The 26683-nt window shown below is 52.6% G+C and overlaps 1 protein-coding gene across 5 annotated transcripts in view; it reads left to right on the forward strand.

The window, feature by feature from the left end:
- Positions 1–25304, forward strand: part of CCDC40 (coiled-coil domain containing 40) — a 49465-nt gene extending 24161 nt beyond the window's left edge. For all 5 annotated transcript variants that reach the window (XM_053568330.1, XM_053568327.1, XM_053568328.1 and 2 more), the window contains 10 exons: positions 6891–7134; positions 7220–7402; positions 11439–11684; positions 12527–12740; positions 13838–14007; positions 14221–14312; positions 16365–16485; positions 20409–20597; positions 22370–22528; positions 23812–25304. In XM_053568330.1, the coding sequence (XP_053424305.1) occupies positions 6891–7134; positions 7220–7402; positions 11439–11684; positions 12527–12740; positions 13838–14007; positions 14221–14312; positions 16365–16485; positions 20409–20597; positions 22370–22528; positions 23812–24072 (1879 nt within the window). In that variant the 3' untranslated portion in view covers positions 24073–25304. The remainder of the gene's footprint in view (positions 1–6890; positions 7135–7219; positions 7403–11438; positions 11685–12526; positions 12741–13837; positions 14008–14220; positions 14313–16364; positions 16486–20408; positions 20598–22369; positions 22529–23811) is intronic.
- Positions 25305–26683: the final 1379 nt, after the last annotated feature.

Below are 26683 nucleotides of genomic sequence, written 5' to 3' on the forward strand. Positions count from 1 at the left end.
AGCCCCGCGCTCAGGCTCCCCTATTGTTTGACAGGATTTCAGTGTTTTTCTCAAATCCTTTCAAACTCTTTTGGCCCTAGGAGTGCCAAAGCTTTTATGCTCAGATTTCCTGGCGGGATTAGGTGAAACCGTGAGAGGAGGAAACAGAATGCCTTTGGGAGATAAGGTGTTCCTTTGAATTGCAGTTTCACCACCTGCCTGGGAAACCCCACACCAATTGCTCTGCCTGAGAGCTGAGTCCAACAGAACCCTTTGTCTCCATCTCCAAATGAAAGGGGTGGGGAGGCCCCCTCCTGCAGTCCACTCTGTCCTTGGAGGTGGGTGCTACCTTAATTCCCCAAACCGCCCCAAGGGAATCCTGAGAACAATCGCTCTCCCTGGGGGTGCAGCCACCTATGCTGCGCCTTAACTTTTCCTACCCATTGTGGTCCTCTGGTGCCCAACCCAGAGCCTGCATACAGCAGGCACTCAAGGAAGGCTTGCTGGAGGAAGCCATGAGAGGAGGCCCCCCCTCTGCCCGTCCCGTGGCTCGTCAGCAGAGCTGGTGGCAGTTGCACGTCTATGAGATGCTGCTGCTTCTTGGTCGTATGATTAAAACAAAGCAAAACAAAACTTTTGTTTTTCAATGTTTTTAAACGAAGACATTTTCAGAAGGTAATGCTGGCTTAAAAACACTGAGGTCCATCACTTGCTTGAATCAGCAATATGAAGTCAAAGAGAGCATTGTGGTATTTAACATCCTGGCAAATTTTGGCTGAAAGTCTTGTTTTCCTTCTAAGCGTGGAGGTGGAGGAGTGAAGGCCTCAGGTGGACCTGGGCGCTCTCTCCACACTCCCGGAGAGAGTGGGCTCAGGGCAGAAGAGGACTTGGCCTCCGGCCAGCATGGGCAGCTGCTGCTTCCACCTGATCGTGGCGCTTAATACTTGACCGCTTAGTTACATGGGTCAGCTGGCCGTGAACCTTGAGGAAAGCCAAGGCTGAAGTTCTCCCACAGGGTCCAGTGCCTGGCCCAGCTCTCCAAAGCTCAAGTCCTCTGTCCCCTAAAGGGTACCCAGAGGAAGGTGCCACTGCCTCGACACCCGTGTTATTCAGCTCTACCCTACCTCCAGGACTAACCCAGAGTGCCCTCTCTGCAAATCTGTCCCCCTCGCCATCCCTACACATCCTTGGAGACATGGCCTCTGCTTGGCTACAAACACGGCAAAATCATACAAACGGGTCTCCTCCTCCCCACGCCGTGACCACTAGCTTTCTACGTGTGCCCCAGTCCTTTACTGCACCGCGGGAGCACGCTGGGAGGCATGCTGCTCTACACCCCACTTTTCACATTTAACCGCATATCCTGGAGTGCTTCCCAAATCAAACATGAACTCTGCCCTTTCCTTTCTGCTGAGGCTTTCCTTTGAGATGCTTCTGGATGGAAGCTTCCTGCCCAGCGCACTGAGGCTGTTCACACTCCTTTTTTACTGCAGTGTTATGGTGCATGGTCGAGTCCAGGATTGTTATGTTTTATGTGGTGCCATAGAACATTCTTATGTTACCCATCAAGCCTGGAACGTCTGGGTCTGGCGCACTGCTAAACAAGACTGTGACAGCCACACCCCCACCAGGTTCAAAGTCCCCTGCCATCTCAGCATGATCGTGCCCGTCTGACTTATGAAAAAAGAGATGTCTGGTTTTCGAATGTGCTGAAGGGCTATCTTAGCAAAATGCATATGCCACCAACACCTGACAAGCACAGGAGCACGTGGCTCCACCTGCAGCTGGACACAGCAGTCATCAGGAGGGCGCGAGGTCCATCCTTACGAAGCACAGGCTGCGGGGCTGAATGTTATGGAGCCAGATGGGTTTGAGGAAGGACATCTGAGATGAGCTTCACAGAGTCAGGACACAACAAGTGACGGCAGGCTCAGGACCCCCGGCTGGGAGCGCAGCAACCTGGCTGAACACCAGACCCTGATGGAAATGGTGACATCTGGCTGATGGCCAGCACCCCAGGGAGCCAGGGGTAGTGTGCATGAGCTGGGCTCACCCCACTGACTCGTAGCTGAGAAACGCCGGTCCCTGTGCATTAGGAGTTACAAGGGCCAAAGCCCCAAACGCTGCATCCTCAGACTAGCTCATCTCAGCCTGCGGGAGGACAGGAACAGACCACCGGATGCTGCACGGGGGCCCCGGGGCCGACCCTGCTGCTTCACCCGCTGTGGTGGCCCCCCGCCAGCCCTCACAGGGGACCTCAGCGGCCTCTTTCTTCGACTACCCGCCCCCTCCCTCCTGACACCCTCAGATAAGCTAATTCCCTCTGTTAGGCGACCGCCAAATCGTGCACTGTTTCCAATGCCTTTGCGTGCGCGTGCACCTTTCCCAGCATCTGCAATATCATTCTGATTTCCTGCCCTTATACTGACGTCCACATGCCTCTGTACATAGCGCGGTTTGTACCATTTCCTGCCTGCTTTTTCTTGCCATCTTTGCTGCTTTGCAGGGATTCTGTACTGTCATAAAAATGCAGAGGGAACACAAGATACAGTGATGCCTTTTCCTGCTAAATTGACCCAAGAAAGCAGAAGGGTTGGCCCTGACCCCCTACATGCCTATTCCCTAAATGGCAGAGACAGGTCCTCTCTCTGATGGCTGTTCCCCTGTCATGGAGCATGGGAGCCTACCCAAGCAGGGGTGCAGGATGGGGGTCCCGGATCCCATGAGAGGGCCTCAGTCACTCTGTGCTCTCAGCCTTGGACGTTAGCAGCAGGAGCCCGCACAGCACTGAACTAAGCATTGCCGGTGTGATGGGCCCCGTGCTCAGCATGGTCTGCTGTGGGCTCTGCAGACCCCTGGAGGGAGCACTGTCATTGCCCCAGTAGACACTGGGAGGCCGCATGGGTGGGCTGAATGGGGGCATTGCCCCAGCTCACTATATCCGCATCCCCTTCCCTCTTGGGGAATGACCCCAGCTATGGGCATGTCTCCTGTTGACCTGGACACGCTGGGGGGCCAGAGTGTGAGCCTTGAGACCAGACCTTCAAAGCCCCCAGCCACCCAAGGAATCTGCATGAAGTTATCAACAAAGTCCGAAGGATAAGTGAAGGAGCAAGATTTCGACAACCATAAGCCCCTTAAAATCACCCATTTAGAGGGAACTGGTTGTTTTCACTGTCAGAGAACAAAGCCTGTACTGTATTTTCACTTGAATTTTCACTCTTCTGGGGGTAGAGCCGCAAACGCCCCCACCCCCACCCGCCGTGTCCTGTAGCTGCCTTTGTCTGGCTTCCTGGCAGGAAACACACAACAGACAGGTCTTGCCCCCAGATGCCAGGATCAGCCTCACTGCCCAGCACCCTGACCACAGGCCCTCTGTGTGGCCACCACAGCCAGCTGGGGGCTCTGTAAGGGGTAAGTCCCAGATCACAGACCACCAGACACCTCCGGTGTCTCCCTTATCCTCAAAGGTGCCAGGCCCCAGCATGTGGACCATGTTCTAGATTCCACCAGCTCTCTTTGTTCCATTTACAGATGGTCCCACCTCGTGATGGTTCAGTTTGGGATTTTTTGACTTCACCATGGTATGAAAATGAGAGGCATCCAGTAGAAACCGTACTTTCAGGACACATTCAATAAATTACATGAGATATTCAACATTTTATTAAAATAGGCTTCGTATTAGATGCTCTTGTCCAACTGTAGGTTAATGCCAGTGCTCTGTGCACATTCAAGGTCAGTGAGGCTGAACTCAGGTGCTGGGTAGGGTAGGTGCAGGAGGTGCGTTTTTGCTTATGATAACTTCTGATGGGTTTATCGGGCTGTGGCCCCATCGTTAATCAAGATGCATCTGTACTTCCCTCAGTATCCACTAACCTAGGAATTTTTTTCTTTAAAGAGATGAGATCTCACTCTCACCCAGGCTGGTGTACAGTGGAGCAAAAATGCTCACTGCAGCTTCAAACTCCTAGGCAGTCCTTCTGCCTTAGCCTCCCAAGTAACCAGGACTACAGGTATTCACCACGCCTGGTTGATTTTTCTGTTTTTTTGTAGAGACAGGGTCTTACTCTTGCTCAGGCCTCCCAGAATGCTGAGATTACAAGTAGGCATAAGCCTAAAGTATGATTTTGGTATTTTTTTGGCCGGAGCTGGGTTTGAACCTGCCACCTCCAGCATATGGAACCAGTGCCCTACTCCTTTGAGCCACAGACGCCGCCCCTAAAGTGTGATTTTTGAAAAATAATTCTTATCAAGGATAAGTGATCACATTACAGAAAATTTAAAAAACAAAGAAAGGGATTTAAAAATATCTCGTCTTGGGTGGTGCCTGTGGCTCAGTCGGTAGGGCGCCGGCCCCATATACCGAGGGTGGCGGGTTCAAACCCGGCCTCGGCCAAACTGCAACAAAAAAATAGCCGGGCGTTGTGGCGGGCACCTGTAGTCCCAGCTACTCGGGAGGCTGAGGCAAGAGAATCGCTTAAGCCCAGGAGTTGGAGGTTGCTGTGAGCTGTGTGAGGCCACGGCACTCTACCAAGGGCCATGAAGTGAGACTCTGTCTCTACAAAAAAAAAAAAAAAAAATCTCGTCTTTCTCCTTTTGTGACAGCGAAGCTCATCAACATGTCAGAACACTTGGCTGCCACTGCTCTTCCACACCCGTCCTTTTCGGCCTCAAGAGTTCTGTCATGCCGTTGGTAATTGTGTCTTTTAAAATTAGACATCTTACTTATTGTCAAATTTAGACATTTATAAGATTGCTCCTTCCTAAAAAAGAAAATGAGTAACTTATTTATTCGAAGTTGGGATTATTGAGGATAATTTATGCACAAAATTATGATGTTCAGGGTGCATCCTTTCTTCAGCACTCAGTTCAGTGAGTTCTAGCAAATGAATGCCGGACGTTTCCTTCAGCCCCAAGGCCACTCTCTTCCCACCTCCAGCCCTTTCTCTCATGTCTTCTGCCAAAGTCTTCTAGCTTCCGCAGTTGGGCGTGTGAGCCTTGTCACCTTAACTTGGTGACAAGTCCACGTTCAGTTCTGTTGTCTGTTTGCAGTTGTCCGGGCACTGTCCTTTCTCCACTGAGGCCCTCTGGCCCTGTTGCCAGCGGTCAGCTTGTGTGTGTGTGTTCCTGGACTCGCTCTCTGTGCCACTGATCTGTTTACTCTTTCACAAATACTCGTCTTGACAGCTACAGCTTTATAGAAAGTCTTGAAATCACATAGCGTGAGTCTTTGTTGTTCTTTTACCAAATTATTTTAGTTGTTCGAAGGCCCTACAGAGTTCCATTTAAATTTTAGAATTTGCTTGTCAATTTCTGGGAGAAATGGCACCTACTAGGATGTGATTGAAATTACGTTGAGTCAGGGCGGCGCCTGTGGCTCAGTCGGTAGGATGCCGGCCCCATATACCGAGGGTGGCGGGTTCAAACCCGGCCCCGGCCAAACTGCAACCAAAAAATAGCCGGGCGTTGTGGCGGGCGCCTGTAGTCCCAGCTACTCGGGAGGCTGAGGCAAGAGAATCGCTTAAGCCCAGGAGTTGGAGGTTGCTGTGAGCTGTGTGAGGCCACGGCACTCTACCGAGGGCCATAAAGTGAGACTCTGTCTCAAAAAATAAAAAAATAAATAAAAAATAAAGAAATTACGTTGAGTCTGTAGATCAGTTTGGGAAAAATTGATGCCTTAATGTTAAATCTTCTGGCCAGTGACCATGGCATATCTTTTAAGTATCCATTTTCTAAGTGTGTGCGTCTTTTTTGATACAATAGTGAAATTAGAAAAAGACCAGGAAGCGAGCAAAGCCTAATTGTGTACCAGTGAGGATTTTAAAATTGGGACATATTCATCGTTCAGATTACAACATGAAGAGGATTGAAAAAAATTAGGCGATTTCTGTGTATACTAATATGGAATATCTCTCAGACATAGCACGAGAAAAGTTACCATGCAGAATAGAATATACAGGCAACCAACTTGTAATTTTTTTGTTTGTTTGTTTTGAGGCAGAGTCTCACTATGTCACTCTGGGTAGACTACAGGCGCCCGCCTGGCTGTTTTTTTGTTTTAGTTGTCATTGCTGTTTAGCTGGCCCAGGCTGGGCTCGAACACACCAGACTCAGTGGATGTGGCTGGTGCTGTAACTACTATGCTATGGGCATCGAGCCCACTTATAATGTTTTTAAAAACAGTCTCACTCTGTTTTTAAAAACAGGCTAGAGTACCATGGCCAGGCTAAAGTACCATGGCATCAGCCTAGCTCACTGCAGCCTCAAACTTCTGGGCTCAAGGGGTCCACCTGCCTCAGTTTCCCACATAGCTGGGATCACAGGTGCTCAGGCCCAGCTAATTTTTCTATATTTTGTAGAGATGGGATGCTGCCCTTGCCAAGGCTGGTCTCAAACTCCTGAGCTCAAGGAAACCTCCTGCCTCAACCTCTTAGAGTACTGGGATTATAGCTGTGAGCCACTGTGCCTAGCCTCACTTGTAATTTTTTAAGTGGAGGAAAAAACATGTGTGTACACAAAGACAATGCCCCATATACCAAGGGTGGCAGGTTCGCTGGCCAAACTGCAACCGAAAAAAAAAAAAAATAGCCAGGCGTTGTGGTGGGCGCCTGTGGTCCAGCTACTCGGGAGGCTGAGGCAAGAGAATCGCTTAAGCCTAGGAGTTGGAGGTTGCTGTGAGCTGTGGCACCATGGCACTCTACCCAGGGCAACATAGTGAGACTCTGTCTCTTAAAAAAAAAAATACGTAAATAAAAAACAAAAACTATGTTTAAAAGATGTGCCTACTATTAAAATCTGTTTCTCTCCATGCTAGATTCCATTTAGCGAGCCCCCCTCCATGGGGTGCAGCCCGGTGTGCTGGCTCTCTGGTGCCCAGCAGACACCTGGCTGTGCCCTCTCCGTTTCTGCAGAGAGTGCCAGCATCAGGTCAAGTCCATTGACAACGAGATTGAGGCCTATAAGAAATCAATCACGAAGGAGGAGGAGAAGAACGAGAAGCTGGCCAGCATCCTGAACCGGGCCGAGACGGAGGCCAGCCTGATGAAGAAGCTGACCACCCAGTGCCTGGCCAAGCAGGAGGCCCTGCAGAGCGAGTTCAACACCTACAGCCTGTCCCTGCAGGAGTCAGAGGCCGCCCTGAACAAGGGCCACCAGGTGGGGCTCCCCGCTCCCCCACAATTCCCGCCTGGGCCACATCGGCCCCTTCAACAATGCCCGCCCTGTGGCTCTGGCTTTCCAGGAGCGTGCGATGGTGACCAGCGAGCTGCAGGCCGTTCAGCAAGCCATCCTCCAGGAGCTGGAGCTGAAGAGGAAGATGGACAATGACATCCGAGAGAAGCTGCAGGAGCACATGACCTCCAACAAGATGACCAAATTCTTCAACAAGCTCATCCTGAGGCTTCAGAAGGAGAAGACCAACATGGTAGGCCAGCCCTCGCCTCCCCTCAGCCACAGTGTGTGGGACAGGTGTCCTTGGGACCAAGGGGCAAGATTTTGATTGTAGGAAGCCAGGAGGCGCAGAAAGGTGTAAAGAAGAAAGTAAAACAGAGAGAATCCCATCACCCAGAGACAGCCTTTTTATAATTTCAGTAAACTTCCTTCTGGAAGTTTCCATACACATATACATATGCACACACACACATGCACATGTCCCCATGAACACACCATCCAGTACACACACGTCCACACACACCCTCCCTCCTGCAAACACATATACCTCAAACGACAATTCATTAAGATGTCAGCTTGTAGGGCGGCGCCTGTGGCTCAGTGAGTAGGGCGCCGGCCCCATGTACCGAGGGTGGTGGGTTCAAACCCAGCCCCTGCTGAACTGCAACCAAAAAATAGCCGGGCATTGTGGCGGGCGCCTGTAGTCCCAGCTACTCTGGAGGCTGAGGCAGGAGAATCGCCTAAGCCCAGGAGTTGGAGGTTGCTGTGAGCTGTGTGAGGCCACAGCACTCTACCAACCGCGATAAAGTGAAACTCTGTCTCTACCAAAAAAAAAAGATGTCAGCTTGTAGGTCCATTTTAACCCACTTTTTTTTTCCTTTTATTAAGTCATATATACCCAGATGAATGAATGAATACATTTATGCCTGTGTGGGATTCCATGTTCAATCCACTTTTAATTTACCCTCACAGAACAATGACACAGAAAAGTATACAAGAGTAGAGTTCAATGAATTTTTCACTATCTGTGTAGTTTTTCATTTAGTTTGTTGACCACATTAAACATAGCATTTTCCCGTGCCTTAAATATTCTTTGAAATCCTAAATTTTATCAGCCTGAGCAAGAGCAAGACCCTGTCTCTATTAAAAATAGAAAAACTAGCCAAGTGTTGTGGCGGGTGCCTGTAGTCCCAGCTACTGAGGAGGCTGAGGCAGAAGGATCACTTGAGCCTAAGAATTTGGGATTGCTGTGAGCTGTGACGCCATAGCACTCTACCCAGGGTGACAGAGCAAGACTGTCTCAGAAAAACAAAAAACAAAACTGGCTTGGCACCTATAGCTCAGCAGCTAGGGTGCCAGCCATGTACACTGGGGCTGGTGGATTGGAACCCAGCCCAGGCCCGCCAACCAACAATGACAACTACAACAAAAAATAGCCGGGTGGGCGGCGCCTGTGGCTCAAGGAGTAGGGCGCCGGTCCCATATGCCGGAGGTGGCAGGTTCAAACCCAGCCCTGGCCAAAAAACCACAAAAAAAAAAAATAGCCGGGTGTTGTAGCAGGCGCCTGTAGTCCCAGCTACTAGGGAGGCTGAAGCAAGAGAATCACTTAAGCCCAAGAGTGTGAGGTTGCAGTGAGCTGTGACGCCACAGTGCTCTACTGTGGGGGACATAGTGAGACTCTGTCTCAAAAAAAAAAAAAAAAAACCCTACATTTTCATTTCTACATAACATTCCATCATAAGAATTCACATATTTTGTTTTACGACTTTCATGCTAGATACTCCAGGCTGTTCCTGGAGTGTTCTCCCATATTATAAATAGCTCAGCCCGGAACATCCTTATTCTTAAATCTCTGTCCACATTTCTGAGGATAAATTGCTGATGTGGACACCCTGGTCACAGGGTGTGATCACCCCAGGGGCCCTGAAGTGAGACTTGGGCTTCCCAGCCTTCAAGACCCCCCAACTGTGAGCTCATTTTTCCTTTGTCAGGGGTCTCATTTTACCCTCAGCTCTGCTTAGGGGGCCCATGTCCTTCAAAAACAATTCCTCATTTAAACTGTTCCTTCCCACTGGTTCTCCCAGTGTGACTCCCACCGGGGACCCCCTGCCTTGGGCTGCCAGGCTGAGTGCAAATCCCAGCCAGAGGCCTGCCAGGTGCCCCCACGTTAGTCTTGAAGAAGAGGTGCTGTCTGCTGCGGCCGGCAAACAACACCCTGCTTCTGCAGCTCCGAACACAGTCCCCTCAGTTGCCCCCCAGCCCCTGCAGCTCTTCTGCTCTCCCCCTCCGAGGGGCAGGAGATGAGGGCGGCTGGGCCCCTCCAGGCCTTGGGCCGAGGTGCCCGGGTGGTCAGAACATGAGCCCCATGCGTGTGACCCTGGGCCACAGGGGCACAGCTGTTTTACCTGGCAGGTGTCCAGCTGTTGGAAAATTACAAGTGACCATGTGCTCTGAGAACTTGAACAGAGCCCTAGGGAGGGCCAGAGCAGTGCGTGCCAGATGGCAGGCAGTGTTCTCATGGCATAGGGGTTACCAGTCAGGAGTGGGCCCCTCTGAGCCAAGCTGACCATCCACACACATGGCGGATTTCATGGGGCCACTGGCTGGCAGTCCCACCCCTCCCAGATGCCCTGGGAGAATTGAAGGGCTACTCGGCTGGCACCAGCTAGTCATGTGCACATGCTGGCTGTCCTCTGGATGTCCCAGTGATATGGTGAAGTTTCACCTCTCCTTTCCCTGGGAGGTGGAGGCAAGACCCCCGGGCAGCTAAAGCAGCAGCAGAGGTGCGATAGAGAAGGCAAGGGGCCTGGTGAAGCGGCCTGCTTGGCCCCGTTCCCCGCCCCCAACCTCCAGTCACCCAGTCCCTGCCCCTCCCTGGCAGCTGCACAGGCCTTGCATGTACTACCTCAAGTGACCAGCAGAGGACAGCAAAGAGTGTCAGACCAACAGATTCCTCTATTATGGCAATTTCCCAACAGATGCCAGTCAAACTCTTGAGAAGGTAATACTGTTTTTGAACTGCCAAAGAGCCCCCTGGCCTGGTGGAAGGTAGAGTAGAGTGTGGATGGACAGACCATCCTTCGGGAGCCAGGATCCCAAGCAGAGTCGGAGGGATCTGGATGGTTAATGCAGGGACAGAGCAGATGCCCTGGGGGGTAGTCAGGGTGGGCCCACAAGGAGCCTGGACAGCCAGGCCTAGAGCTGGAGTGAGCAGGCATGCTCTGGCTAGTGACAGAGGGAGGGGCTGGAAGGGACAGAGGGACAGCAGTCCAGACAGGGTGGCCAGGCTGGGAGGAGGCAGCTAGGTGACGTTGCCAAGGGTCTCCAGGCACTGCAAGCTTCTGACCCCGGTGGGCACCCTCAGGAGTCACCTATGTGTCAGAGTGAGCTGGGGATGCTGTGGGTGACCAGGAAGAAGAGCTGAGATGGCACTGATGAGGCTGGACAGGGGGTCAGGGCAGAGACGGGTAGGGCCACCCCGTCTGGGGAAGAGGACCCCATTCCATGCTGAGAACAACCCCATTCCCATCATTTCCCTCTAATTCTCACAAGTATACTCACAACAAACCCTCAGTGGCAGGAAGGGGTCCTAGAGAATCTGTCTTCTGTCCCCCAAAGGGCCCACCAGGGAGGAGAGTGGGGGTGTCCAGGCTTGCAGGACGCTAGGAAGGCGCTCAGGGCTCACCAGGGAATGAGGGGTTCACAGGTGCGAATTGCTTCATAAACCGTGCTGCAAATATGATAGAGTGTGGCACAGCCATTAAGAACTACATGACGTAAGAATGTGAGACGTGAGGGTTGGGCGTGAAGGCTCACACATGGAATGCCAGCCTCTGGGAGTCTGAGGCAGGTGGATTCCCTGAGCTGAGGAGTTTAAGACCTGAACAAAAGTGAGACCCAGTCTCTACCAAAATAGAAAAACTAGCTTGACATGGTGGGCGCCTGTAATCCCAGCTACTCCAGAGGCTGAGGCAAGAGAATCGCTTGAGCCCAAGAGTTTGAGGTTGCTGTGAGCTGTGACGCTACAGCACTCTACACAGGGTGAAAGTTTGAGACTCTGTCTCAAAAAAAAAAGAAAAAGAAAAACCAATAATGTCATCTATCTTTTTTGTAAGAGGTCACCACCAGGGTTCCCACAAGCAGGTGGCTCCAGAGTCCTCCTCCCCTGGTTGTACATTCAGAAATTCTCCTGGCAGACGTCCAGGTGGTCAGGAAAGGGCAGAGCCACAAGTTCATGTGCCTTTCTGGGAAAAAAATATCTTCACTCTTGTCTCCTTTGACTAATTCAGGTGACACATCTCTCCAAACTTGACGGCGACATTGCCCAGGCCACCCTGGACATGACCAACACCACCTGCAGACTGGACATGCATCAGAAGACGCTGGCCGAGCTGGACAAGGAAGTGAGGAAAGTCAACGAGCTCATCACCAACAGCGAGAACGAGATCTCCCGGCGCACCATCCTGATCGAGAGGAAGCAGAGCCTCATCAACTTCCTCAACAAGCAGCTGGAGCAGATGGTCTCCCAGCTGGGGGTGAGACCCCGGGCAGGGGACCCGTCCCCTCTCAGAGCTGCCTGGGGCCGGAGACGGCACCTCAGGACTGGTAGCAATGCCTGTCTTCCCCTGCCCATAACCAGCAGGGTGGCCCGGGCACGGCCACATGCTTTTTCCTGCGAGGACCACAGAGTGCAGATTTCAGCTTCGTGAATCAGAGTCTCTCACAAGCCCTGGGTTCCGCCTTGTAGCCAGGACAGAGCCTCTGGCAGCACGCAGAGGAAGGGAGGCCTATGTCCCAGGAGGTGCTATGCGCAGCCACTGAAATTTATATGCCATCTTGTTTTCACCTGGCATGAAGTAGTCTTTTGATTCTCTGCCAGCCTGTGCCCAAAGATAGGCTGGATCTGGCCACAGCTCTAAGAGAAGTGGTCTCATGCACTTGAGGCTTGACACCCTGCACAACATCCGGGTAGATTAACCTCAGGACATCCCCTTAGGCCTCTAGTTCCTGAGTAGCATGGCAGCTGGGGGAAGAAATTCAGTGGGCCCCGTACACAGCAGAGCCCCCTTTGTGCTCTCAAAGCTGCAAGACCAAATGGATGCTAAGGGGGTGAAACCCCTGCCCTGCCGGCCTGCTGTGCAGGGGCAACTTTCAAAGCCCCTTTGGTAACAGCCCCCACCATCAGTGTACCCCCAAGGCTGTGGCATGGGAAAGGTGGTCAGTGCCAGCAGGGGAGCTCCCAGGCAGGGCCCTGAACCAGAGCCCCACAACACCACATTTCTCACAGCAGGGCTCACGGCCTAAACCCGCAGGGAACCCCCGAGCCCCACAGGAACCCCAGGGTCTCACTGTGCCTCCTGATGAACATCTCCCCCAGGGTGAAGAGGTCGGGCCCCTCGAGCTTGAGATCAAAAGGCTGAGCAAGCTGCTGGATGAGCAGAGCACCAGTGTGACGCAGGCCCAGGTGACCTGGCTGCGCCTACAGCAGGAGCTGGTCAAGGCCTCGCAGGAGCGGGAGGAGCAGCTGCAGTCCACCTCCATGGTCCAGAAGGAGATGCACATCCTGGAGCAGAAGAAGCTGCGAATAGAGAGTATGAGCCACTCCGGAGCCTGAGGCTCGGGGGGGAGCACAGGCAGGGGTCCCACTGGGGCACATCTCGCCTCGCAAACAAGAAAAGCACCACGTCATTGTTGGTTTGTGAACACAGACCATTGCTGCCCGGCTGCCCACTTGCAGCCACAGGGTTGAGATTTACTGAATTTGTCTGTGTTCACAGATTGAAGGCTATCCTGGAGGTCACCTCCCTGCCAGAGCCAGGAAGCTTGCGGGGAGGTGCTGCTCCTGGAGTCACCTGGGGTCCTGCCCACATCCACCAGGGTATAATCCAGGCATCACCTCCAGCTGTGCTTAGACAACTATCTTGTGGGGGCTCCTCCACTGCCTGCTTGGTCCAGGCAGTACCTAATACCTGAGGGTCTGACACAGTGCCAGGTGCCTGGAATGGGGCGTGAGGGTGTCTTCCAGGGCCCAGCCCACCCATGTGGCCACCTACTGGGACATCTTGGTCCCACCTAGGTTTGGATCAGGGTACACGTGGGTCAGGGCTGCCACAACGAGGCCCCCACGGGCAATGTTGGTGGGGCACATGGGTGCCAGTTCCTCTGAGGCCTTGCTGTCTTCTTGGCCTGCCTTCGGGTCGCATCTGCCAGAAAGCGGAGAGCACCAACACCGGCCTAGAGCTGCTAGTTAGACAGAAGCATCCTAGAGCAAGATCTGGCTGAAACACAGGCCAGGAGGTGGGGCGAGGCCAACTGGGATGTGGGCAGGGAGGAGGGCTCAGATGACGCAGCCCCAAGAAAGAGGAGCCAGGGGCAGCCTGGGGAGAAGCGGCCAGTTGACCAAACAGTGCACTTCTGACATCCCCTTCCCAGCTTAACACTGCGGCTGGGGCGGAGGCAATAGGCCCCCTTTTCCTGGAGACTCAAGTGTCTGAGCATAAGCTACGTCCCCACTGTCCAAGGAGCTGCCGGTGTTGAGGGGGCCTGGCCCTCCTGGCCGTCCCCACTCAGGGTTCTGTTCAGGTCCTTAGCGCCAGGGATGAGTTGCAGGTGGGGCGGCACAGGGAGCTCCAGGGGGAAGCAAACCCAGCCCTTGTCGTGGTATCGCGGCCTCTGTTCTCTGCCACAGAAAAGATCGACCAGGAGAAGAAGGAGCAGAAGGAGACGGACCGCCACATGAGGGAGCTGGACAAAGACCTGATGAAGCTCAACCTGCTGATGAGCCAGAGCCGGAGCAGCTCGGAGGAGCTGCGGCAGAGCAACCTGGTGACGGAGCACGAGTTCGTGCGCACGCTGAAGGTAGGCCCGTGGCCAGCACCAGCGCCCACATGCGCACACGTGTCCTCAATGCCGATGTCTGCCCCAGGCGCAGCGCCCATCTTCCTTGGAGATGCTCGCAGGGGTTCACAAAGCTTCCTGCAGCCCTGCCACCTGCGATGGTTATAGGGGCCCCAACCCTGGTGCCAGGGACGCCCCAGCCCTCCCTCCACTGTCCCGTCCCCCACCATGCAGGACGCCGAGAGAGAGACCATTGAGATGCAGGAGAAGCTGGACCAGCTGGGCGAGGAGAAGGCGGCCACCCTGAGCAACCTGGTGGAGGCCGAGTAAGTCTCCATCTTGGCCACACAACTGTGGCATGTAGCTGCACCTGCAGGGCGTCTTCGGGCATGTCTGTCCTTCATTTAGAGCCACCAGGGAGAGGCTCTGGGACCCTACCCCGACAGGTCCCAGAAGAACCACTGAGGACACTAACCACTGGTCTAGCTGGTTCACCACTCTCCAGCAAACCAGATGTCCCTGGAAACTGAGTGTATTTCTTTGGGACAAACTTTTTAAAAATACTTATTGTTTTTGGCAGGGCAAGGTGGTTCATGCCTGTAATCCCAGCACTTGGGAGGACAAGGCAGGTGGATTGCCTGAGCCCACAGGTTCAAGACCAGCCTGAGCAAGAGCAAGAACCCCGTCTCGAAAAAAAATAGTCGGGCGTTGCGGCGGGCGCCTGTAGTCTCAGCTACTCGGGAGGCTGAGGCAAGAGAATCGCTTAAGCCCAAAAGTTTGAGGTTGCTGTGAGCTATGATTGCACAGCACTCTACCAAGGGCGACAAAGTGAGACTCTGTCTCGAAAAAAAAAGAAAAAAAGTATTATTTTTTATAGTGTCTGAAAGTACTAACACATCCAACTCTAAGAATTTTAAACCATAACACATGCACAGTAGCGAGGGAAACACATTTAATTCCAACTGTTTCTTTACCAAAAATGCATTGTGCAGGGCATATTTCTTGCTTGCTTTGGTCTGCTTTTGATGAAATTGGGCTTGTCCTGTGTGTTCCCCTTTGGAGCAGCTGTGCACTTCTGTGTTTCTGCAAGCCCTGCCCTCAGCCCTGCAGCTCCAGCCCAGCCGACTGCTGCAGAGGCCCAGAGATTTGTCCAAGGCCTCAGGAAGGGCGCAGACAGCAGAGAGACAACCTGCCCTTTGTGATTTAGTAGAATCTAGGGATAAATCCATTTTGGACCAAAGCTTTGGGGGACATGAGTCTTTGGTGACTCTTCTTCTTTTGAGACAGAGTCTTTCTCTCTCACCCTAAGTGGAGGGCCGTGGCATCTTCACAGCTCACAGCAACCTCAAACTCTTGGGCTCGAGCAATTTTCATGCCTCAGCTTCCCAAGTAGCTGGGACTACAGGTGCTTGCCACAATACCCAGTTAATTTTTTCTATTTTTAGTAGAGCTGGGGTCTTGCTCTTGCTTAGGCTGGTCTTGAACTCCTGAGCTCAAGGGATCCTCCTGCCTCAGCCTCCGAGGCTGCTGGAGTTACAGGTCTAAGCTGCCGCACCCAGCCTTTTTGATGACATTTTGATAGTTTTTAGATTACTGGTCTATTCAGGCTTTTTACTTCTCCTTAAGTCAACTTTTATCAATTGTTTACTTTCTCAGCTTCTGAAGTTATATATTCATGTTCTCTCCTTCCCTCCCTTTCCCTGTCTCCCTCATATACTAGAGGTTTGTCAATACCAAGGGTTGGGCCAGGCGAGGTGGCTCATGACTATAATCCCAGCACTCTGGGAGGCCAAGGCGGGTGAATCACCTGAGCTCAGGAGTCCAAGACCAGCCTGAGCAAGAGTGAGACCCCATCTCTACTAAAAATAGAAAAATTAACCGGGTGTTGTGACAGGTGCCTGTAGTCCCAGCTATGTGACAGTCTGAGGCAGGAGGATTGCTTGAGCCCTGGAGTTCAAGACCAGCTTAGCAAGATGAGACTGCAGTCTGTACTAAAAATAGAAAAATTAGCCAGTTGTGATGGTGGGCACCTGTACTGCCAGCTACTCAGGAGGCAGGAGGATCTCTTGAGCCCTGGAATCTGAGGTTGCTGTGAGCTGTGATGCTGAGGCACTCTACCGAGGGCAAGAGAGTGAAACTCCATGGAAAGGAAGGAGGAAGGAGGAAGAGAGGGAGGGAGGGAGGACGGGCTGGCAGACACTTCTGTAAGGAGCCAGATGGTCCCTGCAGACATCCCGGGCTTCATGAGCCCCCTGGTCTCTGTCACAGCGAGTCCAAGTAATTGTAGCTTGAGAGCTGGGTGAGGCCTTAGGGGGTGAATCATCAGAAGAAAACGCCTCACTTGTCCAGCTCTTACACTGCCTGTTCTACCCCCAAAGACACCAGATTATGCTTTGGGAAAAGAAAATCCAACTGGCAAAAGAGATGCGCTCCTCGGTGGATTCTGAGGTTGGCCAGACAGAGATCCGAGCCATGAAGGCAGAGATCCACAGGATGAAGGTGGGAGGGGACGGCACAGGCGGGCGTGGCGGGCACCCCCACTGGTTCCAGAGAGCTGCCCACACTGAACCCCCCCGCCCCTGCTCCTGGCCCCCCAATCCCTCCTCAGTCAGGGCCTCACCCCTCCCCAGATCTCACACAGACACGCACAGACAAGGCTGGCCTCCCTGCCTGCTTCCCAATTTTCTTTTCCATAGTACGAACAGCTTCTGTGTGACTCTCTAACTCTGTGGGCATCAACCCTGTCTTCAACAGTTGCAGAATATACTGTGCACATATCACAATTCATTGAAATATTCCCAGTTTGATGATAAGTCAGATTGTTCCCATGTTCTTGTTGTTTTTGTTTTGTCACTATGAAAACATGAATCAGTTAGGATCCTCCGGCAAAACAGAACCAGCGGGGTGTGTGTACACAGAGGAAGAGCCAGAGTTCTACCATGGGGATCGGCTCAGGCAGTCGTGGGGGCCGAGAAGCTGCAGGCCACGGGCCCAGGGTAGCTGGGCCGTGACTTAGTCCACATCCACAGACCTGAGAAGGGGAGCCAATGTCCCAGCTCCTGATGAGAGCAAATTCACCCTCTGCCTTTCTGTTCTGTTCTCCCCCTCGCGGTTGGGTGGTCCCGTCCACCTAGTGAGGAAGCGTAGTCTCTACTGATGTCCTCTGGAAACACCTCCCAGACCCCCAGAAATAATGTGCATCAGCCACATGGGCATCCCTTAGCCCAGTCAAGTTGACAGGTGAAAACAGGCCATCACATGATGTTGCAATATGTTATAATATGTTATAATAACATCCTTACTCACCAGTTCTTTTTTTTTTTTTTTTTGTAGAGACAGAGTCTTACTTTATTGCCCTTGGTAGAGTGCTGTGCCATCACAGCTCACAGCAACCTCCAGCGCTTGGGCTTACGCAATTCTCTTGCCTCAGCCTCCCCAGTAGCTGGGACCACAGGCGCCCACCACAACGCCCGGCTATTTTTTGTTGCAGTTTGGCTGGGGCCGGGTTTGAACCCACCACCCTTGGTATATGGGGTTGGTGCCCTACTCACTGAGCCACAGGCGCTGCCCACTTACCAGTTCTTTTTTTTTTTTTTTCCCCTTCCTCTAGACTAGATTCCCCAAAAGTGGGATTCCTCGGTCAAAGAGTATGGAAATCCTCAACCATGATAGGGCCTGACAGATAACTTTTCCAAAAGGTACATGCCAGTGGCTAGGTCCCACCACCCAGACGGTGTGGGTGTCATCTATTAGTCTGGTTTAATTGAGGTATTTAAACTGAGTAATTGTTCACACCATGAGTTTTGACAACGGTGGCATGCAGTTGTGCAGCCATCACCACACTGTGACATGAAATATTTCCATCACCCCCACTTGGCCTCCTTTCTGCTCCTTGCTGTAGTCAGCCTGACGCACACCCCAGCCACTCACAACCAGCAACCTGTTACTGTGCCTGTGATTTTGGCTTTTCTGGAACATAAACGGATCAGAAAAGGGGGCGCTTACTGAGCCTGGCTCCCTGCTCAGCAGCATGCATGTGAGATTTCTCCACGGCAAAGTCCAATCGCTCCACATGTTGTTTTCTGGATGGTTTTTGTAGCTTATGAAAACATCTGTGCCTAGCCTAAGGCCACATAGATCTTCTCTTATATTTTCTCCAGAAGCGTCATACCTTTAGGTTTTACATTTATGTCGATGGCCTATTTTGAGTTAATTTTTATATACGGTACAAGTTGTGCTTTGGGTTAATTTTTTGCGTTCTACCCCCACTGATTGAAAAAACTGCCCTTCACCAAACTGTGTCCAGTGCTGCTGAGATCGGCTGACACACCACCGCACGGCTCTGCTTCTGGGCCATCTGGGCCCCTGACTTCTGTGTCTGTCCTTCACCAACACCCCCGCCTTGGTTTCTGCAACTCTATACTTAGGAAATCCCTCCAACTTTATTCTTCTTTTTCAAAATTATGTGTCCCAAAGGTCACTATACATAGTAAAAATTAACAAAGATATATTTTATATTTGTATATCAACACAGAGAAATAGTTTATAAGTATTTTGTAAGACTTTGCAGTGAGTGTTTTGTAAGTCAAGGTACATTGAGCTGTAACTTCCCACTTTCGCTATGTATGTCTGAATGGCGACCTTTGGGACACCCATATTTTGTCTTTTGAGGCAAAATAAAAATTCGAGAATCAGCTTATCAATTTCAACAAAAGCCCTGGCTGAGATCAGTGGAGGAAGAATTGACATCTTGCAGGGGTCCTCAAACTTTTTAAACAGGGGGCCAGTTCACTGTCCCTCAGACTGTTGGAGGGCCGGACTGTAATTTAAAAAATAAACTATGAACAAATTCCTATGCACACTGCACATACCTTACTTTGAAGTAAAAAAACAAAACAGGAACAAATACAATCGCACGGCCTCATGTGGCCTGCGGGCCGCAGTTTGAGGAGCCCTGTGAGGGAAGAGAGTGGAGGGAAGGTGGGACCTCAAGGAAGAGAAGGGCGGCCTCTCAGCAGTGCCGGCTCTCCACACAGGCGCAGGGCTTGGCTCCCTGTTCACTCAGCTCACTGTCATGCTTGTGGTTTTCGGCATCCAGCTGCACACGTTGTGTTGACGCTATTCTAAATACCTTTTGTGAAATTCCAATTTGCAAGTGCTCATTGCTAGTGTATAGAAATACAATCAATTTTTGTATATTGCCTCTTTTCTGTGGCTCTGCTGAACTCACTAGTCAGTCATCATGTTCATGATGTTTGGCCGCTCCGGAGTGTGGAGAGAGGCCCCTGTACTGCTGGTCCAGGAGCAGGGGCGCGGCCAGCCAGTGCGTGCTGATGTCTGCATCTGCACACCTGCGGTTGTCCTTCACATCTCTGGCTAATTTTTCTAGTGAGGTGCTTTCTTGCTTTCTTCTTCCTTTTTTTTTTTTTTCCCCCTGTGGGATGCTTTATTTCTTTTTTTTTTTTTTTTTTTTTTTTTGAGACAGTTTCCCTCTCTCATAGAGTGCCGTGGCGTCAGCCCACCTCATAGTAACCTCAAACTCCTGGGCTCAAGTGGTCCTGCTGCCCCGGCCTCCCAGGTGGGCGCTGGCAAGCCACGTGCCCAGCCCCTACACAGGTTTCCAACGTTTAGGTTGTGTAACGTGTCGGTCTTTCTCTCTGTGGCTTCTGGGTTAGCCTGCAGATGCGCCCTTTCATGCCCACGGTCTGTGGATTATTGACACATACTTGGAGTTTAGATCCACCTGGAATTTACAGTGTGAAACTGGGTCCCTCTCTATTTCCTCCCAGCTGCAGAGTGGGTCAGCAGCCTGCATTGCGTCCCCTGTGCTGTCTCTCTGGATGGCTGCATCTCTCACACTGGATGTACACACTGGAGTGTATATCCTCTTCCCTCCAGACCGTCCTTGTTTCACGCCCTCTCTGGTCTGGGCCGCACTCACTTTGACAAGGCCTGCACCAACGTTAGGCAGAGCGTTTCATTATTGTCGCCTCGTGATAAATTTTTAAACCTGGATAAGTTCTATCTTCCTCCACCTTTCTTAACTTGGGGAGTGCTATATTTGTTTAAATTATGTTTAAACATAACTTACAAATGATAAAAAAATGTGCTTATTTCAGATGAAGTTTGAAGGGTTCTGACAGGTGCGTACATCTACGTTATCACCTCCACAAACACGACATGTAATATTTCTGTGGTTCCGAAAGTCCCCCACGGTCCCCCCAGCCAGTCCTCCCCCTAACCTGAGCTCCAGCTCATGAAACCAGGGAGTATCTGTCACAACTAGGAGATTAGCCTGGGCACACGGCTGCACCAAGCTGCAGGCTCTGGGCAGACATCCCAGTTCCCTGTGCTTTTTCTAATGGTGCTTCCAGGCCCCTGCTGCCTAGCAGTGCCCCCAGCCCCTCCGTCCTGTGCACCAGGTGAGGTACGAGCAGCTGCTGAAGCAGCAGGAGAAGATGATTCGCAGCATGGAACAGGCCGTTGCCCGCAGAGAGACCGTCGTAATTCGGGCTGAAGGCCAGAGCAAGCTGGACAAGAAGGCAATCACCCGGACCGATTTCCACCACAAGCAGATAGAGCTGCGACGGAAAATCAGGGACATTTACAAGGTGGGGAGCACTGTGACGCCGGAGAGGAAGCAGAAGCCACCTGCTTCTCCCTCTGTGACCCAAGGAATATTCCAGAAAGGCATTCCTGCTCAGGAGCTATGTCCATTGCTGGAGGTGGGGTGTTGCATCCACTGGTGTCCCTGCACCGCCCACCTTGCCCCAGGCTGTCCTCCCTCCTTCCAGCTGCTGCTGTGACCATGAGGGGGTGCCTGCAGGTGCAGTGGGGGGAGGGAGCCCCACTCAGTGCTCGTGATGGAGTTGCCACACCCTCTGGGCCCTGACGGTGACCAAGTGCTGGGTCGGAGGTGAAGGTGCGTGGCTGTGGGAGGGGCAGTGTGCTCAGCAGGTGCTCCGGCACTGCTACCTGCTGCTGTCTCCACTCCTGTCTTTGGGAGTCAGTCTTGAGATTAGCAGAATGCCCGCCCCCGGAGGTACCACACAGGGCCGGACACAGCAGTATTTCTGTCCCTTTCTAAACTAAGTGGCACCAGAGAGATAAAGTGTTGGTGGAGGGACAGCCATACTCCAGGACCCGAGAGGGTGCCGGGGACATGCTAGTGAGAACGCAGTGGCCCCCCTGAGAGCTGTGTCCATGTCCCCCAGGCAGCATCCACCAGGTAGGTGGTGTGTGACCTGCCCTGGGAAGGGCCGAGTCAGTGCCACCCCGTGCCTACCCCCTGCCACCACCGTCAGGCCAGGGCTCAGGGCTCAGATCCCTTGGGTGGGTCCCACGGCCCCCTTGGCCTGGCCGTGTGGCACCAGAGACAGCTGAGAGCATGGCCCCAGAACCCCCTGTTCCCCTCAGGCTGGGGCAGACTGACCTGGATTTACAGATCCAAGAAATGAGCATCTACCTGTCAGAATGCTGATGTTCTACCCAGAGAATTCCACAGACAGCAGTAAAATAGCTCCTGTAGGGCAAGTCCCATATAGGGGGAAGGTCAGTGGAAAATGACAGACATGCTTGACCAGCTCATTTGGAAGTTACTGGAAGCTTCCAGAAGTTTCTGGAGAGAGACAGAAGAGCAGCCTCTTAGTCTTCATTAGCCACACTGGCAATTCCTAATGTCCACCTCTGCCGCCATGCTTCCTGTCCTCTCCTCACTGCCCTGGGTGCCCTCTCTGTCCTCCACACCCGCCCTGACCCCACATCCACTCCACACAATGCCGAGTCCTGCCCCCCAGCCATGCCCAGACGTGCAGACGGGTCCCTTCTCTGGACTCTGCAGTCCTGCCCGAGGTGTCCCCACCCGCCCTGAGCACCACAGGTATTTCTTCTCCCTCACCGTGCTGGGCCTGTCAGCTGCCAGGTTCTTTTTCTTCTGACTGTGCTGCTTCCCCTGGCTGTGGGACCCGCACTGGCTGCCACAGATGCCCCTAAACTGCCATGACCTGTGCAGAGAAGTCCGGCCCCTCCTTCCCACCCTTGCCCTGTGGCCCTGGCCCTGCTCGTAGCATACAGCTGTTGAGCTGTCCCCAGTCAAACCCACTGCAGGGGGAGGACCCCGGGACCACTCAAGCCCCAGCCTCTCTCTGAGCTTCCCCTGCCTTGGGAGAGCAGTCTGTGACGTGGGCTTCATCAGGCCTTGGGGCCTCGTGGGTATCCACCTACCCAAGGTAGCCCATTCCTGAGGGGCAGCAAGTCCAGGTCCTCCTTGGGGTTCGCCTGGACTGCAGGCATTGAAGGCAGCCGGCAGGTCCACACAGCCTGCCCCTGCTCCACATGCCAAGCAGCCACAGTGCAGGGCACAATGTGGGCTGTTACCTCCCAGGCCACTGAGGAGTGCACCAAGACCGTCCTGGAGCTGGAGGGGACTCAGAAGAGCGTGAGCAGCTCACTCCTGAAGCAGCAGCAGCAGCTGTCAGCCCTGCAGGCAGACTTGGACGTGCTGGAAGCCGACCTGGACCGGCTCACAGCCCTCAAGCGACAGGTAAGTGAGTCCTGGTAGGTCACAAGGGGGCTGCGCTGCTCATGGCACAGTCCTGTGCCTCAGGATCCAGTGAGGCCCAGGACAACAGGGTCAGCGCCAGCAACTCACATCCTCCTTGGATCACCACTGACCACATGTCCACTCTGGGCCAGGACCTGCCCTGGGTGCTCGGATTACAGAACAGAGCAAAGCAGACAGAACTCCCTGTCCAGCTGGAGGCTGCATTCCAGCGGCAGGAGGACGGGCAATAAAATAAGTAAGAAAGAGATGGTGTGTTCTGCAGTGATAAACGCTTTGGAAAAACATGCAGCAGAGAAAGGAGCATCCAGGGCACGGCGTGGGAGGAGGGACTGGGGCTTTGAGTAGGGTGGTCCAGGAAAGCCACACGGCCACCAACATTTCAGTCAAGACTCGTAGGATGGCTCGGTGCCTGTAGTTCACTGGGTAGAGCGCAGGCCACAGACACCGGGACTGGTGAGTTCGAACCCAGCCCAGGCCAACCAAACAACAGTGACAACGACAACAAAAAAAAAAAAATACCTGGGCCTTGTGGCTGGTGCCTGTAGTCTCAGCTACTCAGGAGTCTAAGGCAAGAGAATCACTTAGCCCAAGATTTTGAGGTTGCTGTACGGCACTCTACCAAGGGCCACATAGTGGCACTCTGTCTCAAAAAAAAAAAAGATTTGCTGTCTGCAAGATGGGGGTTGTTTCAGGCAGAGGGGCCGGCCCAGCAAAGGCAGGGCCAATCCAAGGCCAGGGGGGCAGGCCGGGGTGGGGCACAGGCGGTCCCACCAGACTGTGATGGCATATGGTCATGACTCTGGGCTTTTCTTTGAGGGGAGGGCTTTGCTGGGAGGACAGCTCTAGCCCTGAGGTTGGGTGTGGTAGGAGGGGTCAAAGGTGGACCCAGGAGGGTCTGGGTAGCTGATGAGAAGCCGCTGAGATTCTGCATGTACATAATTTAGAAGCCACCGTGGGGGGGGGGGTTCCTGCTGGACAGGACGTGGTGTGACCAGAGAGTAGGTGAGCACGATTCCAAGGTCCCAGGCTGGTTGGCAGAGGCAGGGGGAGAGAATAACAGAGCTGTGTGCATGGCAGATGGCAGGAATGTCTTCTAGACGGTGGCTCCAACCCACCCATTGGGTGTCAGGTGGCTTGATGCCTTCCCAGGCAACCCCTCTGTCTACATCTCCAGTTGGAGCTGATGTGGAGGTGGGGGAGGGGGGACAGGTGTCGTCCTTCTGATTTGCATGGCCTGACACAGGGTCTGTTTTCCTGCTCAGAACCTGGCGGAGATCGTGGCCCTGCAGACCCGCGTGAAGCACCTGCAGGCAGTGAGGGAGGGGCGCTACGTGTTCCTGTTCCGCTCTGAGGAGGCTCTGCAGGTGGAGCACAGGCGCCTGGACAGCCGGCTGGCCCTCATCGCTACCATCCTCCGCCAAGTGCAGGATGAGTACCCCCAGTTCCAGGAGGCCCTGTGCAAGGTCAACCAGCAGGTGGCCATCAAGCTCCAGTCTCCGGGGCCTTCCCAGGGAACAGCCTGAACCCCACCTTCCTAGGCTGCTCCCCCAAGGAGGAGATGCAAAATTTCGTTCATTAGGAGGGGCTTAGAATCTTTTTCGTTCCTATGAACTGTGTGCGTCCTCAGTATGGAGTAGCAGAGCAGCCAGCCACTCAGCAGTTTAAAGCAAGCAAAATGCTGATATTCCCACCAGCTGCTCCCTGGGAGCCTTCCCGTGGCCAAGGCGGTGCTGGTGCAGCCCACCCTCTCCTGCTGGGCCTCAGCCTTCCAAGTGACCCTCCAGTTTGTGAAGCCTGGGATCCACATCAGTTCCCCACAACACACACAGACCCAGGCAGGTGTGTACAAAAGCCAAAAGCCACATGCACCCAGCCAGCCCATCCTAGGAGGCACTTTACCCCTAAGTGTCTCCCTCTACCAGGAGCACCTGAAACCCACCAACTTTTCCACGGTTTTGCCATCACTGCTCTCCCCCCATGAAAACTCAGGTCCCTTCTACCCTCACCTCCAGTTTGAGTTAAATTCACATTCACAGCTTGCTGGAGAAAGTCAAAGCCCAATTATGGAAGCAGGTGACCACCAAAATAAGAACAGACTGGCAGGTAAATACTAAGAGACCATACCCCTGTCTGCTGACCTATCTCTTATTTTTGAGACGGGGTCTGGCTGTGTTGTCCACACTGGTCTAAAATCCTGGGTTCAAGGGATCCTCTCACCTCCACCTTCCAAGTAGCTGGGACTACAGGTGTGACCGCCCAGCACGCCATTTTTCACTATTAACCTCAGGTACTCTTTCTCCCATCCCCTAAATTTCAGAGTACTAATCACCTGTGGTTTCTTTGCAGTTTAAAGGAAGAATGTTACATAAAATAATTTCACCCTCAAACCTTTCAGCAGAATAAAATCTTTCTGAATGTGGGAGTAAGGCGAATTTCTTCTAAAATGTTGCAGAAACACACATCCTACAGCGAGGGGCACAGGGAGGTCTCAGTGCCCGCCCAGAGGCAGCCACACTCCTTGTTTGCCGCACACCCCGGTACTTTTTCTGAGCGTACATTTGGCAAGATACTTTGTTCAGTTTGTGTGTCTCATCCTAAAAGCGTGACCATCTTAAAGCAAGCATTTTCTCATGCTATGTGTCCACGTTTTCACAATCGTTGGTTTTACAGCGTATCACGATGTTTTGATTATCCCTTTATGAAGTAAGTGCAAATCATGGAGCAAATTTAAGGGGCTTCCAAATTTTGGCTGTTTTTAACCCCTCCATGCTGAGCACCTTTGTATGCCTTTCCGAAGACATCCTCCAGGTTGGATTTGCAAGACCCAACTACTGCACACCCGGTGTGCCACCTCTTAGGAAGTCTTAACAGCTGTGGGACGGACCGGTAGGAGCGTGCCAGCAGGTGCCACGGATAGAGGAATTTCATCTTCAGTAGGTTCTTGACGTCAGTGATTTGAAGAATGAATCCAGGGACCACAGATCAGTGGTAAGACAGGATTTGTTTTACAGAAAAGAATACAAAAACACCAGAGCTCCTGGCAGAGAGAAACAACCCAAGTCGGGGGGAAGAAAGCTCTCTCTCTGTCTCTCTCTCCGGGCTCTTTGTCCAGGGGTGTATATATATATATGGTTTCATAGGTCCTCTGTAGTTACATTTAGAGTGAACTCTGTAGCAAATGAATGGATATGATCCCTTTGGTTCCCAGGCCTAAAAAACCTGCATGAAATTGACCAGGCCTGGGAAATGGGGGTTACCTGCTCAGCTGCAAGTGCCAGAGGAGGGAGACACTAAGCTGCAGGTGTCTCCCCAGCAGCTGTCTGGCCCCTCTGGCTACTGCAGCCTCCTGCTGGGCTTCCCACCCCTTCCACCCTCCAGCCTGCTGGTTCCTCTGCCAGCTGCCACCACACCAACCCTGCCAGGGTGGAGGCAGCAGGTCTTCCCCTCAGCTCCACCGAGCTGGCTGAGGAGCCACCTGTCCTGTATCAATTCTCCTTCCCTGAGTATAGACTCTAACTGCTGTTAGGGAAAAAGGAGGAAGACTCCATCTAACTGCTTCCTGCTGAATTGGGCAATGATAGAAGGGGCAGTTAGGGTTTTTTTTGGAGGGAGAGCAATCCAGGGGTCTGCAATAGAATCAGGTCTTGTACTGGAACCATCTTTACTGTCTGTGCCCTGATGACATTTTTGGAAGACGCAAATCTGATCAGCACATTAAAAGGCAAGGGCAGAACAGTGAGAGGAGGGGGTGAATTACAGTGTCAGACTGGAAGAACAAGGTCAGTGATATTAAAAGAAAACTATATTAACATTTTCCTTGCTGTTTCCTAAACAATAACTTTAAATTTTCTTTAGGCTCACAAGCGTAGGTGGACTGTGGTTGATTCTCTTCATGGTCTGCTTCTGTAGAAGGTGGAGGGTTCCAGGATTTTACTCGTGAATGATGTATTCAAGAATCTATTCTCATAACTTTAACAGCTGTAGAAGACGACGACATAACAGAAAAAAGAGACCTTCCCAAGTCAGGGCTAGGGAAGGTGAATTAGAGGGAAGAGTTTTGATCATGACTAGATCTCCAGGAGAGAAAAGCTCCTTCAGTGTTGAATGTGAAAATGTAGTTGGGAGGTTTTTAAG

The sequence above is a fragment of the Nycticebus coucang genome, chromosome 18 (genome assembly GCF_027406575.1).
Source record: "Nycticebus coucang isolate mNycCou1 chromosome 18, mNycCou1.pri, whole genome shotgun sequence".
NCBI classification, from domain to species: domain Eukaryota; kingdom Metazoa; phylum Chordata; class Mammalia; order Primates; family Lorisidae; genus Nycticebus; species Nycticebus coucang.